Raw genomic sequence first — 21,222 nt, forward strand, 5'->3', positions numbered from 1 at the left:
AAATGGTAATTAATAAAAAATAAAGATTTTCGTTTTGTAAACGTAACGTGCGACTAGAATCCAATTCCTATGGACGTCCCTGTTATCAAGCAAGGCTACCAACACTCCATTGAATTGAAAAAAAAAAAATAAAATGGTTCTCAAAATACCGATATTCTTAAAAGAAATCTCAGTGATGGAAAAAGAACGCTAAATTTTAATTTGATTATTAAAGATCGAAAAAATATAATTATATTCTTATTCAATATTAATTTCTTAACAAAAATCGGCGCCACAGGCTGGCCAGCCTGCCTTAAGAGACTTTCAAGCACTTTAAGTTGGCACGTCATAGGGGGCAGATCCTCTGGTTGAGACGTTGGGTTAGTTGGGTTGACAGGACACAATATTAAAGATGGCCGGGAATAAAGAACCTCCACCGTTATTCGAAGATGTCGATACCGATAAAAATGATATGGATGACGACGACGATGATGATATTTTTTCATCTGCAATGCAGGTAATCTCTAGTTTTCACACTCAAATAATATTTCATAACCTAGAATTCCAATTTTCCACCCCTGGCTCTTTTTGACAGTAGCAGTTCCTCTTGTTTCCTCTCACGTTGATTATTTCACATCTGTTATTAATTAAAGTTTTTATTGATTTTCCTTTTTTCTTTTGTTTAATTTTTATCAAATTTCCTGTTTAATTTAAAATTAATATAATAATTATCGGAGATAAAGATCAATTGCGACGTGGCATTGAAATAACTGATTACAAATGTCATTCGCAGAATGTGAATGCACCGTATCATTAAAAAGAATTTTAATTATCTTAATTAGCTTGTGCGGAACTTATAAATCCATGGACATTTTATGATAATTAATCGTTGTGTTGCATTTGATTTTGAGTTGGAAATTGAACTTTAAAGTTTGACGTATTCGATTATACATTTTTGTATTTTTTTTTTAATATTTGGGAATTTTTTCGGGTTTCCCAATTATTGGCCGCACTATTTTTTATGGTAATTTTATCTATTTATCCGCTATAGTTCAAAAAGAAATAAATATTATATATGAAAGCAGATTATTATACTGCTTTTATCGTAAAAACCTAAAATTATACATATATTTTAATTACAATAAAAACCATGAAAATTGGAAACTAAAGAATAATCTTTCGCTTAATTTCTTTACTTTAGTACTTGAAAGCATTGTCGTGACTCAAAAAATAGGTCTTTATATTTTTTTAACTTATTCCAGAATTTGTTAATTTAATATCTTTAAAGTATACATGGTTAGAAAAACATTTTGATTGAAAAACAATATACAGTTACTTTTTATTTGCAGTTATTTAGAAAATAAATAAATCATTTTTCGTAATAAGTATCGACATTTTATAATTATAACCTTAATAATGAAATATGTAATTCAATTCTTGACCAGGCGTTTTTCGATAAGTGATAAAGAAGACGCATGCGTATTCTATTTGGAGAATTGATGTATTGCCTTACGCAATGCAAAGAATTTACGAAAATAAATATCTATAACTTATCACTGAATAATTTATTAGTTTCATATAAAGTTTCGAAAGAACGTTTCGTGAATAAGTTTATTCGGAAATTAAATTAAATTTGCTTACAGTGTTGTATTTTAAAGTTAATTTGTAATTAAATATTTGTTTCAAAAGATCTTAATTAGTAATTACGTTTATTATTATTTTTTAATTATTAAACCAATTTTAGGACCCATCGCTATTGGAAACGTCTTCTCCGTTTAACGGAGTTTCCCGAGCGCAATCTGAATTACCAAAATTGTCGTTGAGGGACGCAGTTGAAGAAAATTCTTTCTCTACAGTTTCAAGTCCTGCCCCTGGGGGACCTTTAAGTCCTCTCATGGGAAATGATATGGATGATCTACAGGATGTTCCTATAAACGATAATTCGGATGATACGTCGATACACAGACACCTACAGTCTCAGTCTTTAGAGGAGGTAAGTTGAAATTGAGACTAGCACCCTGCTGAAAAAAGTATAGAAAATTATAGAATTTGAGACTCTATCAAGAAAAATCATGAAATTGAATCAAATTCTATACATTGACAGGGTGGCCGCTGGATCGGGATATCAGAAAAATTTATGTGACCGGGAAAAGCCGGGAAATGACAGTGAATCAATTTCTTGACCGGGAATTTTACAATTTTTTAGGAAAAATATCTGCCCTTGTTAAATATCAACAGCTTTTTAAATAATCATTTTAATTTTTATCTTCTATTTTGATGACATTCAGGTTACAATGCGTAATTCGAAAATCTTTCAGTTACGAATTTTCAATTTTGAGTTTTAATTTATAAACATACATTTTTCATTTGAAGTATTTTAAAATGTATTTTTAAAGAATTAAATAAAAAATTAGTATCTTTTCAAGTCGACAATTTTGGATAAAAAACCTTTTTAGTTGATAAAATGTGAATATAAATGTAATGATTTCAGAATTGAACTATACATTACGGATAAAAAAGTGAATAATAATAGATTTTACAAGACCATTCGGTATCCGTTCAAAACTTAAGAATTTACCGATTTTAACGTTAAAAATTAAACTGTTTCAATATTGTTTTAGTTCAAAATTTGAAAATTTGTTAATGGAGAAAAATAACAATAGCTTAATATTTAGAAACATTTGATTGTTTACGTAAAAGCAGTATTTATCAATCAAAATTTTAAAGCTATTTGAAAAAATTTAATATAAATTCGACTATGTTGAAGAAGTATTTAGATGATCTGAACGGATTTAAAATCAATTAAAAATTTGAAATGATTTCAAGTAATTTTAACGACGTGTCTACGTTTACTGACAAAATCCGACTATTTGTACCGAAATTTCGGTGAAAATAGGCCACTGCCTATGAAAGGCTTAAAAAATATAAAAAAACAGTTTGTTAAGATTCCTAGGGAAATTGAAAATGACCTTTTAGTTTGAAAAATTAATTTTAAGAGAATATACGGAAAGATTTCAAAAATTGTCAAAAACAAACCTGGAGGATTTTAAGAAATTATTTTTTTTGCAGGGTTTAAAAAATAATTTCGGAAGAAGTCGATTCATTTTAAAAGATTTTTAGAAGTTCTGAAAACATTTAAATTCAAAATTTCAATTTCAAAGATATTTCAAGATTTTAAAATAAAATTTTGAAGCTTTTTAAGATTTTTAAAACTATTTAAAATGAAAATAATTCAGAATATAGTTCAGTTTATAACAAAAATGTAATCGTTCAATTTTTCGTATTTCTAACTTAAAATTGCTTAAAATTTTTTGCAGCTCAGTTTTTTTATTTCATTGACCGTGAAAAATTGTTGCGAACCGGGAAACGACCGGGAATTTTTTATGTGATTAAAACGCATATTTGACAGCAATCCTGTAAAATTGTATTAAAAAAGAAAACTTCGCAAATCAAATTCTATCAGCAGATTTCAGAAAAATTCTATCTAATTCAATCAAAAGATTTTTACAAATCAAAATTTATCAGCACATTTTATATACGTTTCTATCAACAGATTCTCATTAAACCTTTATACAATCTTACCCATGCTGAACTTTTATCAAATCCTATCTTCTAAAATGTAGGAAATTTCTATTCAATTATATTAATAGTAAAAAACTATCAATAGTTTATCATTAAAATTTTAGAAAAAACATTCTAGAAATCTTATATAATCAGAATTTTCACTGCGGTTCATGAAATCCCTCACTTCACGCTCTTTAAAAGACTACTACAATATTTTTCATTCAGAATTTATCTCTTTTAGATGAAGATTCAACTGTATTGTATAAAAGTAATGTTTTTTGGTATAAAATTAACATTTTCCGCTTGAAAATTAATATTTTTTAAGTAAAAAGTCTGCTATCATACTTTTGGTCCAGAATTTATCTCCTTTTGTTTAAAATTCTACTATTTGGTTGACAATTTAATTATTTTGTTGCAAACACAACTATTTCATTAACGAGTTATTTTTTTTTGGCTAGAAGTTAATTATTTTAAATTAAAAAGTCTGCTATCCTATTTTCGATCCAGAATTCATCTCTCTGGGTTAAAAATTCTACTATTCAGTTGAAAACGTCATTCTTTTGTTGGAAAATTCAAATATTTTCTTCAAGTTATCTTTTTCTTTTTTGGATGAAAGTTAATTATTTTAAATTGACAGTTCCGCTATTACGTTTTTGGTACAGAATTCATGTTATTTAGTTAAAAATTATACTGTTTGGTGGAAAATTTAATTATTTTGTTGAACATTCTTTTTCTTTAAATAAAAATCCGTCTTTTTGGATGGAAAATTCATTTTTTGGTAAAAAAATCATATTTTTTGGTTGAAAATTAAAGTATTGGTTTAGAAATTCATCATTTTTTTTTCTTTTTTCTTTTCTTTTTTTTGTTTAATTCAACTATTTGGTTGAAAATTAACCTTTTTTCTCTGAAATTTGATTTCTTTGTCTTTAAAAGTCAAATGTTTTCTAAAACATTAGACTTTTTAGCTAGAAAACTAAACTCTTGTTAAAAATTCATCTTTCTTTTTGAAAACCTCCACTGTTGTGTTTAAAATGCAATATATTTCGATATGAAATCTTAGGAATATAGTGCCTACATTAATTTAATTAAAAATAATTTATTCTCTATGATTCCCCAATTTTTCTTGAAAAATTACCCTATTTCCTCCTGTTTCAAGAGCATTTTGCTTTTTTACTTATTGTGACATATTTTTCAACATAAAACGCTGCTTCGCATATCTATTAACATACAATTTGTTTACGTTTTAGGTTCCGACAGAATCTTCGGACACATTTTTGAAAATCACTGTGACTTCTCCACAGAAAATGGGGGAAGGAATGGGAGCCTACGTTGCCTATCGAGTAGAAACGAAAACCAACATGCCTATTTTTCGCAGTAGAAGTTTCAGCGTAGTTAGACGATTTAGTGATTTTCTCGGTCTCCACGATAAGCTGACTGAAAAGTATCTTAGAAATGGGAGAATAATTCCACCCGCTCCAGAAAAAAGCGTCATTGGTAAATTTGATTATTAATCATTGATCATGATCACATAAAAATGATTCTTTTAGGTTTTAAAGAATTGCAAAATTTTCATTAGTTTTTTTTATTTTCATTTTTATAAAAATTTCAGGCATGACGAAAATAAAGATGTCGGGTGACAAGAACCAGGAACAAAGTTCGAGTTCAACTGAATTTATTGAGCGTCGAAGATCGGCATTGGAAAGATATTTGAATCGAACAGCCGCTCATCCAATTCTTGGAGTTGATCCCGATTTCATCGATTTTTTGAAGGCCGGTAAGTTATAAAGAATCTAAAGTTTATAGCATTCACAGTTGGCAATAATTCAGATTAAAATAAATTTGGATTTGATTTTCTCCAGACATGGAATTACCAAAAGCAACCAACACTTCCGCCTTGAGTGGAGCTGGAGTAATGAGGCTATTCAATAAAGTAGGAGAAACTGTCAATAAAATCACTTACAAAATGGATGAAAACGACACCGTAAGTTCAAAATTCCAAGCTATTCTTAAGATCCGAAAAATGTATTTTGCACGCATCAATTAAGACCGGTTATGACTGATTTTCTGTTGCTTACATTAGGAAGGTAAGGTATGTTGAATTCGTACCAGATACAAAGTAGCTGTCTACGATTTTTATTTCAGCTTCTCAAGTTCTTGCCTTCAAAAACTCGGATGTCTTTCAGGGTTTACAGGTTTATATTTAAAAGGTGGTAGTAGAGAACTAGATAACCAACCTTTTTTCAAAAATTATTGCATGAAAGATTCTATAAAAAACAAAAACATATTGTGCTAAATGGATTTTTTCAAATTCTCATTTTTAATTTTAAAAAATATATATATAATTTTCATTTTGTATGCCTTTCAGAGAAAAGTCAACTGTAAATTAAAATTTTTCCTCAGAACAGAATGATTTTTTGTTGTATAGAAAATTTTTTTAAATTCTTACTAAGTGTCTCCGTATCTTAGGATTAAGTTTTTATTTGGTAAAAAATTGAATAATTGATATTTAATTGCTACCGAAAGCTGATTTTTAAAACCTGTGAAATTTAAACTTTTGCTTTTATTTTTTCTTTAAATAGCGATTTAAGTTTTATATCATGTTTTTTCGTTTTTCGGAAAAATTCTGATTTTGTTGTTTATCTAGCTCTGTAATGCCGCCAACTTTCGTTTATAAATTTTCAGGGTGGCCACTGGACTGGGAAAACTGGGAAATACTAGTAAATGTATTTTTGACAACAATTTAAAAACAATAGTAGAAAACCTTTCTATGCGACAGTTTTTTAGGCTTGAACAATTACAAATTAAAAGCGTTTCAAATCGATTAAACGTAAACATAAAATAATAAAATATTTAAAAAATTAAACTATAATATTTAAAATTGAATAATAACTAAATAGAGACGTTGAAAATTGAACTCGTTTGAAATTGCAGGATGAACAGTCTTTCAGTTTTTTTCTTAGTTTCCCCTTTTATCTTTAAATATGCGATATTTGAAAATACAATATTTGTATTGCACTAAAAATTCTCTGCAATTAGTCAGATTGTCCATTATTCAATATTAATTAAAGTAATTATAGCACTTAAATGAATTATTTATGGATAAATAATATACACTGTTTCAGTGCTGAACCATTAAAAATACACTTAAAATAAGATTTGTATCTGAAATATGTTAAAGCATGTTGAAAATGTGAAAACTGGAAACAGAAGTTGTTATCCAATAAAAAATGGGAATAGTTACAAAAAATATAGTGCTTTTTAAATATGTATTAAAAGATTCACTTTTTAGTTAAAATGGGCAAAGTTAATGACCTAAGTAAAAAAATGGACTATTCCAAATTTATCAACTGCAATGTTAAATTTTCTAACTTGAGCAATTTTTAATTTGAGTTTAAGCTCACTGAAGAGAAGGGCGAGATGAAAAGGCTAAAATAAATCGTTTAATCTGAGGGGGAAAAAACTTGTGGTTTGGCATTCGACAAAAGTTAAAAAAAATTTAATCAATAAAATTTAACGATTTAAAATTCAAAATATTTCCTTTTGGTTACAAAATTATGACGAATTTGTCATTATTACAGTTTTTACTAGTAAACAATAATGAAAAAGTACCAAATTAAAAAATAATTTTTTTGCTCAATAACACATTTTTTGAAAATGTGCAAAAACCGTTTTTTTAATTGAGTCTTATACACACTTTAAAAAAAAGTTGAATATGCCGAACCTGAAATTTATTCAGCTGGAACCAAAGAAACATTTGATCATTTTGCTTTTTCGAAAAAAAAACGTTGCTCCTGATTTAGGTTTTCTATTATTTTATTTTTTGTTTGCGATTTTAGAACGTTATATACACCACGAAAAACAATTAATAAAAAAAAAAATGCTTTTGTACATTTACAACAAAATTCTAAATAAGGCAGAATTTTTGTTTAATTTAAAAAATGTTAAATTATAGATTTAAAAACGAGAACAGACATTTTTGTACAAAACTTTTCACTTAGTCTTCTTTCTTGAAAATTTGGATTTTTTAGTGTTTTAGTAAAATATTAATTGTTTTAATTTTAGTTCACACCTTCAGACTGCACTTTTCGAATCGCAAACTAAGTTTTTAGCCAATTTCGTTCAATTGATATTATTAACTGATATTATACCTATTTTAAATGTTTGTTCTTTCCTTGTTTTGGATGGCGACCCTCAAATTTTTGTCCTACAGTTCAAACGATTCGATTAATTTGAGCATATTTGCTTCGCTCTAGTAAACATATAAAACTTGTGTAGTTAACTAATTTAATTTTTCGCGGCCTTTTTTATACCACGGTGAATGGATTTCCAACGCCCTAAATATATTCAATATTCAAAAATAAATTCTTTAATGGCAGAAGTAATTGAAAAATCTTTGACAATTATTTTAAAATTTAAAATTTCTTATAAAAGGATTGCTTATTTTTTTCGACATGTGAGAATAATTTTTTAATATTTCCCCCCTTTTTTTGTGAGTAAATTGCCCTATTTTCCCTTTTTGAGCTCCTTTTGCGCTATGTTTCCTGAAATTGTACTTTTTCAAATTGAAAACTTTAATAGTTAGGTAATTGTAATATTCATATTGAAGCCTTATAGATTATTAATCATTTTCTAATTGAAGACTTCAAGAAATTAATCTTTTAAAAATCGGAAAATATTTGACTTGGTTTAGAAATGACAAATATGTTGTTTGTAATAAAGTATCCAAAATTAAACAATTTAAAATGGAACTTTAATTAATTTAAACCCCCAATAGTTGAATAATTTGTCGAAAAGTTGCGAATGGTTAAAATTTTCGAATAATAATTTTGAGTTTTAATTTGACAACTTAAAAATAAAAAAATTCTAATTTTACAATTCTAATTTAAAAGTTTTTCTGTTTGAAACGAGGTTTAGAAATTATAAACTATATAATGTAATACTTCAAATGAAAGAATTTTAGCTGTAAAGAGCTTGAATTTATTCATTTTGGTAGACAGAAAAAAGTTTTCAAACCGGGGAAAACGGTAATTTTTGTATTGCATTTTAGCTGCCACCCTGATTATTAGACTTTCATATAATTTGCTAATCGCTGACCTTTCAGTTGTCATTTGTACCACCAGGTTACCATAAATCTAAGAAATCGATTTGTTTATTGCAGTGGTTCGAAGAAAGAACGACGCAGATTGATTCTCTGGATACTCAATTGAGAGCTTTGCATTCCGCTGTAGAAAACTTGACAAATCAGAGACGAGAGTTGGCGAATTGCACAGGTGCGACTGCGAAAGCTGTTGCAGTACTTGGTCATGGCGAACAAGGAGCTGCTCTTGGAAGAGCTTTGGCACAATTAGCAGAGACCTTGGAGAAAATTGAGGTCGTCCGAAAAGCACAAAGCAATAGTGATCTTTATCAATTCGCAGAAATGCTCAGGGAATACGTTTCTTTGATTACAGCAATCAAGGTGAAGAATGCAGATATATGATAATAAAAATAACTTCTAATTAATTATTTTAACGATAATCTACTGATGATGAAATGTTTAATGTGTTTTTTTTTTTTTCGAATTACAGGAGGTGTTCCACGAGCGAGTAAAGGTATTTCAAAACTGGCAGCACGCACAGATGATGCTGAACAAGAAACGTGAGCACAAAGCTAGACTCGAACAAACAGGTCGCAGCGATAAAACAAATCAGGCAGCGACCGAGGTCATCGAATGGGAGTCGAAAGTCGAGAGAGGACAAGAAGAATTCGACAAAATTTCCCAGATGATAAAGAAAGAAGTGGAGAGATTTGAATTGATCAGAGTCGATGATTTCAAGAAACAATTAATACAATATCTGGAGAATATGCTGAAGCATCAGAATCAACTAATTCAGCATTGGGAGAGCTTTTTACCTGAGGCACGCGCCGTCGCGTGAATATTCCATGTAATTTCTAAGAGAATATTTTTTATTGAAGTTTACCTGCTGGGTTACGTGTGTGTATAAAAGAAGATTGTGCAATGCAATAGATAAGATGAGAAATTGAGATGATGCGTTCTAAACGCTTCAAACACGAGGATATTCGTCATTCCCAAGATATTGGTAGGTTTTAAGCGAATTGATATTCGATGGATCTAATTAACGCATACATTTTTTAAATATAAAGTCAAGTATTTATAATTTGTAATTATACTGCAAATGTCTCTCTGAATTAGAAATTAGAACGGGTACATTGTACATGCGAGGAAAATTATACTTTGTGTATAAATTGAAAGTAAATTATCATTGCTATTATCACTATAAGTATAATATATCTTTTAGATATTGTTATTCGACAATAAAATTCAGTTGTACAAAACTGTTCACTGGTCTTCTTTCTTGAAAATTTGGACTTTTCAGTTTTTCGTTACTATCGCAAAACTAAGTTTCTAATTCATTTCGTTCAATTGATATTATTAACTGATACTATATTGGGATTTCCGAGTTCATTTGAAATTTATCTTAGTTCATTTAAAATAGCGAAATAAATTTCTAGCCAATTAATTCTAATATACTTGGATTTTATAGTTTATTTTTAAATTATATAAGAGGCCATACTTAAATTACGTAACGGATTCTAGGCCCTCTCTAAGACTTCCCCGTCTCCCTCTACAAACTTTCGAATTTATTAATTCATTTTAAACCAAAAAATGCCCTTTTTACAATAAAATATAAATTTTCAACAAAATACTTGAATTTTCAACAAGATAATGAAAATTTTAACATAATAGTGGAATTTTCAACCTAAAAAGAGAAATTCCCTACAAAAAAGTGTCATGATTTGTAGTTTAATCAAGCAAGATTTAATTTATACAAAAAAAAAGAAATTTTCAACAAATAAAGATTTTTCAATCAAAAAAGAAATAAAATTTTATCTCAATTGTTGAAGCTTCAAGCCAACATACGTTTTCAATTAAAAAATTAATTTTAAATCAAAACAAGGCCTTTCCACTAAACAATTAAGTTTTCAACCAGATGTAAGCCGTCAATAAAAAAAAGATTTTAACAATGTAATTTCACTTTTACCCAAGTAATTGGATTTTAAAGAGAAAAATATTAATTTTTCAACATAATAGATCATTAAAAAAAATTAATTTTTTACTAAAAATATCAATCTTCACCGAAAAAATGATTTCTTGACAAAGTAATTCAACCAAATATTTCAAACAAAATAGTTGAATACTCAAGCAAAGAAGAAGAGTTTTTAACCAAAAAGTTGCATTTTCATAAAATAGAAATGAAATTTCTACTAAAACATAAACATTTTTAAATGAAAAAGATGAATTTTCAAAAAAATATTTGAAATTTCTGTAAAAAAGATTTTAGTTGACCCTTTCAGTAAAAATTTTAATTTTCAAACAAGAAATAAGTTTCTGAGAAAGAAATTTAATTTTTAATCCAAAAAGATGATTTTTCAACCAAAAAGGATAACTTTTTTACAAAATTGTTGAATTATCTTTCAAATAGTTGAATTTTTATCGAAAAAAGATAACTTTTTTCTTAAAACATATACATTTTTAATAAAAAAAATGTTATATTTATTTGAATTTTCATCCAAAAAAGATTCCAGTTGACTTTTTAAGATCAAAAGAGGAATTTTTTCAACCAAAAAGGATGAAATTTTTAACAAAATAGTTGAATTCTCTACGAAATATTTGCATTTTTATACAAGAAAGATGGACTTTGTAATAAAACAGATAAATTTTTAATAAAAAAACGACAAACTTTTTTTAAACGTTTATTTTTCATCCGGAAAAGATTACAGTTCATTTTTCAACACCAAAATATAAATTTTAAACAAAAAGTAAATTTTTTACGAAATAATCAAACATTCAACAAAAAAGTATGACTTTAACAAAATAGTTTTATTTTCTGGTAAATATTCGAATTTTTAACCAAAACTATGTCTTTTTAACAAGATTGTTAAATTTTCAACCAAACAGTTGCATTTTTATCCAATAAAAATGAAAATTCTACAAAACAGGTGAATTTTTAAAGCAAAGACAAATTTTCAAATAAAGTGTTTTCACCCAAAAAAGGTTTCGGCAACTAAATATGAATTTTAAACAAAATTCCTGTCGGGCCAGCAAGATCAACTTTTAAACTGTTGGAATTCGGATTCTAAGTTAAATTTTCTATTAGAAACTCACGGAGCAATGGCAATACTTTTTTTGCAGCGTTAAAAATTAAAAAAAATGTTATTAACTTCTGCAGAAGGTGACTTCAAGCGCATCCATAATATCTCAAGTAGTATGTTGCGCGCGAAGTTTAAAACTAAAATTCTTTCTCACTTGCAACGCAGCGTTGTTGTCTGAGGTTTCCACGACGTGACGCTAGCATAAGTTTCTGACGGAACGCTTATCAACTGCTACTAAAAGAAGATGCACTTGAAGGCGCTTCGGCCCATGCAAATGACACGTATTTTATTTTTTAAAGTTTTTAACGCTGCAAGAAAAAGTATTGCGATTACTCCGTGAGTTCCTAATGCAAATTTGAACGTAGAATCCGAATTTTAACAATTTAAAAGTTGATTTTGCTGTTTTTTTTTTAGTTTTTTAAAAAGGAACCGAATGGGGGCCCAATGGGGTCCTTACGGGTACTTTGTAGAGGCTCCATTCGGTTCCTTCGGTCCGCCAGGGATATAAGGTTAATGTTATACGAAAATAGTTGAATTTTTAACCCAAAAAGACGACGAATTCTGAACAAAACAGTTGAATTTGCAACTAAAAAAGATATCTTTTTAAGAACATTGTTAAATTTTCAACCCAATAATAAAATTTATATCTAAACGCATAGTAACTTCTGGAGAAAGTTTGTGCGAATTTGCGAAAATTTCGTACATGAGTGAAAAATCCCCCTCTCACTCTGCCGTAACAAATCGTAACAAATTGTCTCACCCCACCCTGGGTAGTTAAATAATTTAATTACGGACCCTAAGTTCGCGTTGGCAACCCAAAATTTTTAAAGTACGCACAAAGTTTCTACGTCAATTCGGTTCATTTTGGATATGTACTATAATCTATTCAGATTTCCGAATTCCTTTCGAACTGATCTTAATCTGGAACTCCAGACTGCAATTTTAAATTCATGAACTAAGTTCCTGCGTCCATCCAACTTAATTGGGTCATCATCCAACTGTGTATCTTCGAATTGTCTATGGGTTTTGCGCATGTGTACCTGCCGTCGGAAAAGGATGCGTCAGTCGCGAAAATATTGCCCCTCTCTCTAGAATTCACAACATTCTCGCCGACTCAGTTCAGCTTCAGTTGGAGTTGGAGACACTACACAGTTTTAGATTTTCCATTTAGTCTGCGGATTTCCTTCTCAGTGATAGTCTCATTGTTGCTTTTAAAATCTTGTTCAAAGTTGAATTTTCATCATGTCGATTCGCAGTAAGTGAAAATATATATTATTCTTTTCTTTTAAATGGCAGTGGCTGTGTGTACCGAAAAAATCCGGCTATTTGTACCGAATTTTCAGGGCAGATAGTCCCTTTTGCAGGTCCTGCTATTCGCATTGAAAAACCCTGCGACCATTTGTACCGAAATTTCAGTAGACGTAGCGACTGCCTTTAAAATTAGATATCTGACCATGTAGGTAAAGAATTGAGATGGTTACGTCGCCGCTAAAATAACCAGACACATACTTTCGAATTTTTGTCACGTATTCCTGGACCTTCAATTCTTTTTATTAGCTGGAATTGAATACTTTATTCTTGATATATTTTTACAAGAAAAAATCAAGTTTCATTTCTAGTTTTTACGTTTTCGAGCCAAAACCGGACAATGACCGGTGAAATAACAGTTACGATCTTGTAGAAAGAATATGGCTATCCGTTTTTCACAAATATCCCAGTAATTCCATTCATAGGGTCTTTTTGCATCCAGTCGTATTCCTATTGTTGAAATTTTTGAAATATTATCTTAAATTATTTCAATTTGAAAATTAAAAAAACCGTTATTTTGAAAATTTGAACTTTGATGGATTTGCTATGAAATAATTTACTATTTGTAGCCGATTAGAATTGGAAATACTAAATGTAATAATTAGAAATACTAAAATGTTCAAAATTGTATGGTTTCAAATATTTAAATCGTTCAAATGTATACAGTTTGAGAATAAAGCATACATTAGATAATTTTATATTAACGAAATTGAATAATTCTTACATAAAAGCGTCCCAAATTGAACCATTAAAAATGTTTTTTTTTTATACATACATACTTCATACTGCAAAATATTGAAAATGTCAAATTTCAACGTTTAAATTTAAACGATCTAAAATTCTTCAGCTTCCACCTGTATAACTGTTAATTGTTTTGAAAAATTATATGTTTCTTTATCTAAGGTTTGAAAAAATGTATTGTTTGGACCTAGTTATGCTCAAGAGACATATTGAATTATGCGAGATTAAACATTATTAATAAGCTAAATTCTTGATTTTTGTTTGGTTCACGCAAGTTTAATATCTGTTGACTTATAAATAAATCAAGCAGTTATTTCTGGATCCTATGGCAAATCATAACATAAAAATAGAATAATCTATTTAAAAATATAAAATTTAAAAATTGAAATTAAAATAAAAGTTTGAAAGCCTTCAAATTGAACAAATTCGGAACTAATTTATTTTTATTATATAATTTTAGATTAATGTTTTCAAAATTTTACAATTTCAAATTAAAGGGGTGGAGATTGAATCACGTTTTATTCAAACATCCAGAACTAATTTTCAATAATAAATGTAAATGTCTATTAGTCAACCGATTTAAATTAATGAAAAATGCAAAACAATTAAATTTATTCTGTTTGCTAAGAATGTTAATCCCAGATGGTTATAATTGCTCTTATGAAATAATATTGTCATCATAGAGGTGAAACATGTGGCTTTGGTTTAGGCAAATCAAATCTTGATTCTCAAAGTTAATCAGTGTATGTTTCAGTTTTCTTGATCCGATAAAGATGTAAATAAACCCACCTGCTCATTCCTGAATAGATTATTTTCATTATGAATTGGAATGAAAATTTCAGACCCAGAAATTTGAAAACATTTTCTCTAATCTGCAATGAGTAATTTAATTTTGAAATAGTTCATTTAAAATGACATAGATATTTGAAAAGAGGATCTATTTGTCTTATTTTTAGGAGTATTGAAGTTCTCGAAAAGGTCGTGCTATGTTTCATTTAGATTGGAAACATGTTATTCATTGCTATCTTTGGCATCTAAGGAATTTTCGTTGCAAAATTAAATAATAAAAACTCTATCAAAGTAATTTATGTGCCGCCTGAACATTTATTCTATTCTAAGTTGTCATCATCCGCCTTGAAGTCCTTCAGCCTTGCAAAATGCGATTCTTGCTTTATTAATTAATTGTTTCGTAACTCTCAACGTCCTCTCGTCGGTTATCGGCAATTAACATTTTCTATGTCTGAAGAGTTTTTGACTTTCCGGAATCGAGAAATTCAAACATTTCTTAGAACTCTAATCGATGGCCAAAGTTTGTTTATCTTTCCAAAAATATACGCAAGAGTCCAGAAATTAAATTGATTTTATTGAGAGGAATTTTGTTCTTTCGATTCATTCAAAATTTAAAGCAGGTTCAAAATGTTTTAAAAAAGTAATTACAAATGAGAATAAATCTTGATGATCAGTTAATTACAACGATATGTACCTTGACAATAATTCGCACGTTGCGCAATTGTGTCAATTTTACGCTGATACGATAATTGAGTCTCTTCTCTAAACAATAGATTTGCAGTTGCAAATTACTCTTCCCTTGAAAGGTAGGATAGAGTAATTTTAAAGAAGCAATTTCTAATTTCGAACTGGACGATTTTAAATTGACCTATTTTAGATTAAAACTTAAAAAATTTGAATAAAACAGTTTAATTTGGTAACTTTTTAAGTTTTAATTGAATAATTTTGCAAATTTCCATTTAGAAAGAATATTATTTTCAACGTTTTTATACTTTAATGATTCAAAACATTAAACGTTCTTTAATTTATAATGGTGTCAATTGCAGTAATTTTTTACAGAAATCACATTTTGTATTTAACCCTTAAATACTTAAAGGACACTTGAGGTCACTGACCACACGGATTGTATTTTTTTTTTAACAATTAAATTATCACTGAGGCTTTGTAAATATTTAATTCCTATTTTGTATTGTTTCAAAATCACTCATGATTTTTTTTTCAGCCAAAAATATATTTTGCTTTATTTGGATGTGTGCCCCTCTAAGGATTAAAAAATGTATACAATCACTTTGAATTTCACTTGATATCACATGACGCGATACTCATTATTCATTTTTATCATCTTTTAAATTTCTATAATTTCACTTCATAATTATAGTTTTGCATGCTCAATTGTAAAATAGTTTAATTTTTGTGGTCTTCGGAAACTAATTTTTTTTTGCTTCAAAAGCAAGGAGGTCAAACATGGAGGGTCAGAAATAATTTTGACTTTTTTTGAAATAATGTTAAAGAAACGACCTTTTATTATTTATTCTCAAAAATAACCATTAAGTAAGTTTTGAGCCGATACTTTCTTGTTCGACGATTTATAACTCTTTTAATGTCAGTTAGAAAAATGTTCATTTCACGGCAATAACGATAGGGTTCTTCATACTTGTTTTTGTCTCCAGAGGCCACCCTGAAATATTTCAAATTTAGATTGAGAATTGGCTGATGATATTGTACAATAATTTTTAACTGAGAGCCTTAATAATCATATTTCATAATTTCAGATTTATATATTCTTATTTATATATTTATATATTTTGGAACGTAGAAAATGTTCTGATTTGCTTAGTTCTTCGGAATTGTAGAAATAAAAAAAAAATAAGAAACAAATTTTTCAAATTCCAGCCTTAAAAATACGAATAATTTTTAGCCAATGAAAAGTGAATTATTTCGTATCTGAAAATATTCCAAAATATTGAATATTTCAAATCCAACTAGAATAATGAAAAGAATTTCGAATGGAGAGACTAAAATTTGTGCTATTTCAAAAGTTCATTTAAAAAATGAATAATAATTCTGAATGAATAATTAAAAATTAACCGATTTTAAATTAAATAGTTAAAAATTGTGCTTTTTAAAATAAAAAAAAAAACTAATTTTTCAAATTCCAGCCTTAAAAATACGAATAATTTTTAACCAATGAAAAGTGAATTATTTCGTATCTGAAAATATTCCAAAATATTGAATATTTCAAATCCAACTAGAATAATGAAAAGAATTTCGAATCGAGAGACTAAAACTTGTGCTATTCCAAAAATTCATTTAAAAAATGAATAATAATGCCGAATGAATAATTAAAAATTAAACGATTTTAAATTAAATAGTTAAAAATTGTGCTTTTTAAAATAAAAAAATAAAAATTTTAAATTGATACCTCAGTAATTATTGAACGATTTCTCTAATTTTGTGTGGGTACAATTTTAGAGTTCTGAATTTTCATTTTGATCGCTGACCTTTTCCCTTTCGCAAGTTTTAATTTTTTAATTTGTAATACTTCCCATTTAAAAATACTACTTAATTTTGAACGTTTTTCTAGATTAATTAAAGTTTCAATGCTTATTAATGAAAATGTTTTTGTTTTTAACTGTGCAAATAACGGTGAATTTATTTTTTTATCTTACACAAATTTGTCTAATCAGTTTTAATGTTAAATAATTTTTTAAAAATAAAACAATTTAAAATCCTAGAATTGCAGAAGCTTTGACTTTGAAACATTGAATTCATTTTTCAATTTCAAATTGTCAAATTCTAATCGCTTCCAAAGATAATTGTAATAAATGATTTAACTTTAAACGCTTTTAATTAGAAATTGTACAATTTGAAGTTATTTAAATTTTAAATGATCCATTTTTGAAATTTCTAATCTGAAATTATTGAATTTTTAACATTTTGAAATTTCCTATTTTCGAAACTTAAATTTCAAACACTTAAAAATGATTTAATTTTAAGCGCTTTTATTTAGAAATGATGCAAGTTTGAAAGATTGACATTTTTTTTCAAAATTTTACCCAATCTAAAACTGTTTGATTGGAAACGTTTTTAATAAAAAAATGTCAATCTTTTTTTTTAGTGTCAAGCAATTTCAATTCGAAATGATTAATTATTGTTTCAAAAATTTGAAACCCCCTAGTATTTAAAAATTAGTTTAATAATCGATTTTTAATTTTTCTCCTTAAATTGTTTATATTTTTAATGTTGCTCGCTGCTAACTGAAAGTAATTTGTTTCAAAAGACAATTGTTATGGGCCGAGAAAATAATGTTGTTTCTCCAAAAGAATGAGAATATTTTTTCAAAACTTTACATTAGATTGGCCTCTTTAAATATTCGTCTTAAATTACAATGGTGCTAGTTTCTGGATCTTGCAGAATCTACATAGCTAAAATTATCAATAATGTCCCGCGTGGGCAGAAAAGCACATTTCCCATTATTGTATGTGCTTCGGAATGATACCAGGTCGAAGATTACATTTAAGCGGTCAAGTCTGACATGATAGCAAAGGCATTTACAAGTAAATTGCAGGGTTGCGCATAACAGAATACATGAGCATTGCATATTGGAGAAACAGGCCTTGCCTCGCGTCATTCTTACAGAAATAAGCGTGACGACACAAACATAACTTCAATGACGTATCTCAAACTCGATTCGCCATGGATCAATTATCCGGCTCATTAAATTTTGATTTTCGAACACAACTAACTTAATTTATCATCCAATTATATTTGTCATGATACGCTCCGCATCCTGGAGACTAGCAAATTTTTTTCTCATCGTTTTTATCCGAGAAATTATCGAGGGTTTACCCATAAGTTAATCAAAGATTTTGTAGTTGAATTTTCAGGCATATCGCCTATAAATTTTTTTGAATCCAAAACACAAATAAATGCGTTAACAAATTATATTTAGAAGTTTTGCAAGTCCAATAAAGTTTAACACGTATTTCCCATAAGAAAATTAGTTTGTTGTTGTAAATTTGATTCAGAATCGTTACTATTAGATATCAGTCGAGTTAAAACTCAACATTCCTCTTCACAATTAGCTATGGAATACAAATAAATAGTTCCTTTTCAAATTTCATCCCCATAAATCAGTTTTCTAGGGTCCCAAAAAAAGCTCGTAAGGGAAAAATGGGGTTTTGTAACTTTTTGGTACTAATTATTGTTTTATTTTTATCTTGCGGCTTTTCAAATACAAATTGCTTCTAATGCATAAAATATACTACTTTAAACTGATAATTAGATGTTCACATAAATTGTTCAAACAATCTATTATTGCTTTTAGCAATGTTCTGTAAGAATAGAGATAGAAAGTCGCGGGTTTTTTGAAATTTTCAAATTATTTATAACTTTTCAATATGAGTAAGGCAATAATCAACTAAATTTAACAGAAAAAATGGTTTAAACAATATATCAATATTTATAATAATATTCTTTTGGAATAATGTTAGAAAGTTGTATTTGTTCTGAAATTTTTCAGTGTTAGTCTAATGTTCACTTAGGTCTTAAAGCAAGCTAATAATTAAATCAATTTAAACAAAATAATTATTTAAGAAAATTAGTATTTTTTATCACAATCTTTTCTTAGAGTAACGCTAGAAAGTTAAGGCGGTTTCTATAAAATTTTCAGATTTTCTTTGATTTTTTAGGAAGGAACAAATAATAAATATTAACATTAATTTAAACAAAAAGGTGCTTAGTTACAACTTCATGAAAAAATTACCATTAATATGATCCATATAGAAAATTTAAAGGATATTTTAAATATTTCTTTTATTTCAGAAAAATATATTTAAAAAAAGAGATTATTTAAAACACGACTCTCTCTCTATTGTTTATTTATTACTTTATTTATTACTTTTTCACAACTGAGAAGTTCATAAATAAAAAAATAACTGTATATCGCAAATTTCTAAAAATTAAATGAGAGAATATAGTTATAAACAATTATGTTTGTTATCTTGGATCAATTATTACTTAATGAGTTAGAAGTTGACAAACTGAAAATTTAAACAAAAAATCGCAAATATCTAGCGTTACTATAGGAGAAGAGAGTTATAATCAATAATAATTTGTTAAATATTAAAAAAAAATTTAATTAATTTTGACCAAGCTCTAAGTGAATAGGTACAAAAAGTAAAATATTTCAGAAAAAACCGCAACTTGCTAGCCTTATTCGAACAGAATATTATTAAAAGTATTACTTCATTCTATAAAAAATTATATTTTTTGACGTAAATTAATTATTACCTCACTCTTAATTGAAAAGTGGACCAAAAGTGGAAAATTCTAGAAAAACTGCAACTTCTCAGCATTATTCTACGAGAATATTATTATAAATATGATTACATTGTTTTAATAATTATTTCTAATAAATATATTATTTATTGAATTAATTATTTTATTAAGAAACATATCGTTTTAAAAAGCTGCAAAAAATCATAATTAGCGCCAAAAACTCGCAAAACCGAATTTTTCAATTTTTAACCCTTATATGCACACCCAAATTTATCCACGTTTTCCGCACAACCAGGGTACCCATGTACCCACCTCTCTTTCTTCAACTTTTTCAATATGTATGCGATACGAATCTTTTTTTTTCGTTTATTCCAATAAATCAACATCAGAAGTAAGTGCTAGAGGCATTTCTAAAACAATATACACACTGTAGCTCGTTTAAAAGGAGAAGCGAAGGTGTTGCCGTGAGTGGGTACAGCTTGCGACATCGCTGTAGTCAGTACAAATCGTCTTTTTCGGTGGTGCGGATGTGTAAACACAGATGTCAAGAATGTGAAGAAAAAAGGTTTTTATCATCCTAAATTTCATGTATACTATCATCGCTGAACCCATTTCACGTAAATAAGTCAAATATCTTGATAAAGAAGTTATAATCCACTAAAAATTGAATGTTTCTATGGTGGGTACCCTGGTACCCTGGGTGTGTCCACCAAGAAGGTATACTTAAAGTCAATTTTTTTGCAAACAAAAAAAATCTTAAATGAACTATATGCACGATTCTCTTATAATTGAACCAAATGAAGATGATATGGAGGCCCGAAGTGGATTTTTTTTTAAATTCCAGTTACAAGGAAAAATGTACATCGGTAAAAGGGCGGGGGGTGGGGGGCGAGGGTTAGCGCTTCAAGTTTCAAAGTTTCCAATTAGAAAGCATATATCATTTTTAGACTTGTTAGAATGACTGAACTTAAAAGGTTCACAATACACGGAAGTCTCGCCTATTTCAAGGGCCTCAAAACGTATAGATTCAATAATTTCAATGCTGGAGGGGTCCTCACCTATACCGCGAGTCGATAGGTTATTTTTGTTAAGCGACGTTCATTGGCTGCCCCGGCCTTGTGTCGATGTGCGCGCTGTAAGAAACTTTTTAAGCTGCGCATTTCTCGGAAAGCGCGTGTCGATTTGAAATCAATAAAGACAATCAATAATAATACAGATAAATATTTAAAACAAATTTTTACTTAAAAAAAATTAAATAAATTGAATTCAAGAAATAGCCTATCTCTTTAAATAAATGATTATTAATGTAATACGAGGGTAGTTCAATAAGTCCTTAGAATGAAGTATAAAAACAATTTTTTTGGGTAAATTTTTTTTTATTTTTCAACATAATCTCCTTGGAGCTCT

General features: G+C 28.1%; 2 protein-coding genes across 3 annotated transcripts in view; both read left to right on the top strand.

The window, feature by feature from the left end:
• The first annotated feature begins 336 nt into the window (after positions 1–336).
• Positions 337–9,739, top strand: LOC117180403 (sorting nexin-2). Its single transcript, XM_033372903.1, has 7 exons — positions 337–496; positions 1,724–1,972; positions 4,791–5,037; positions 5,153–5,317; positions 5,403–5,524; positions 8,702–9,001; positions 9,111–9,739. The coding sequence occupies exons 1-7, from the start codon at positions 392–394 to the stop codon at positions 9,456–9,458; spliced, it is 1,536 nt and encodes a 511-aa protein (XP_033228794.1). The 5' UTR covers positions 337–391; the 3' UTR covers positions 9,459–9,739.
• A 3,037-nt stretch (positions 9,740–12,776) lies between these two features.
• LOC117180404 (C3 and PZP-like alpha-2-macroglobulin domain-containing protein 8) overlaps positions 12,777–21,222 on the top strand; it is a 30,906-nt gene continuing 22,460 nt past the window's right edge. Inside the window, exon 1 of one of the 2 annotated variants that reach the window (XM_033372904.1) lies at positions 12,777–12,952. In XM_033372904.1, coding sequence (XP_033228795.1) covers positions 12,940–12,952 — 13 coding nt within the window. In that variant the 5' untranslated portion in view covers positions 12,777–12,939. The remainder of the gene's footprint in view (positions 12,953–21,222) is intronic. The other variant, XM_033372905.1, reaches the window with a different exon arrangement.

The sequence above is a fragment of the Belonocnema kinseyi genome, chromosome 9 (assembly GCF_010883055.1).
Source record: "Belonocnema kinseyi isolate 2016_QV_RU_SX_M_011 chromosome 9, B_treatae_v1, whole genome shotgun sequence".
Lineage (NCBI taxonomy): Eukaryota > Metazoa > Arthropoda > Insecta > Hymenoptera > Cynipidae > Belonocnema > Belonocnema kinseyi.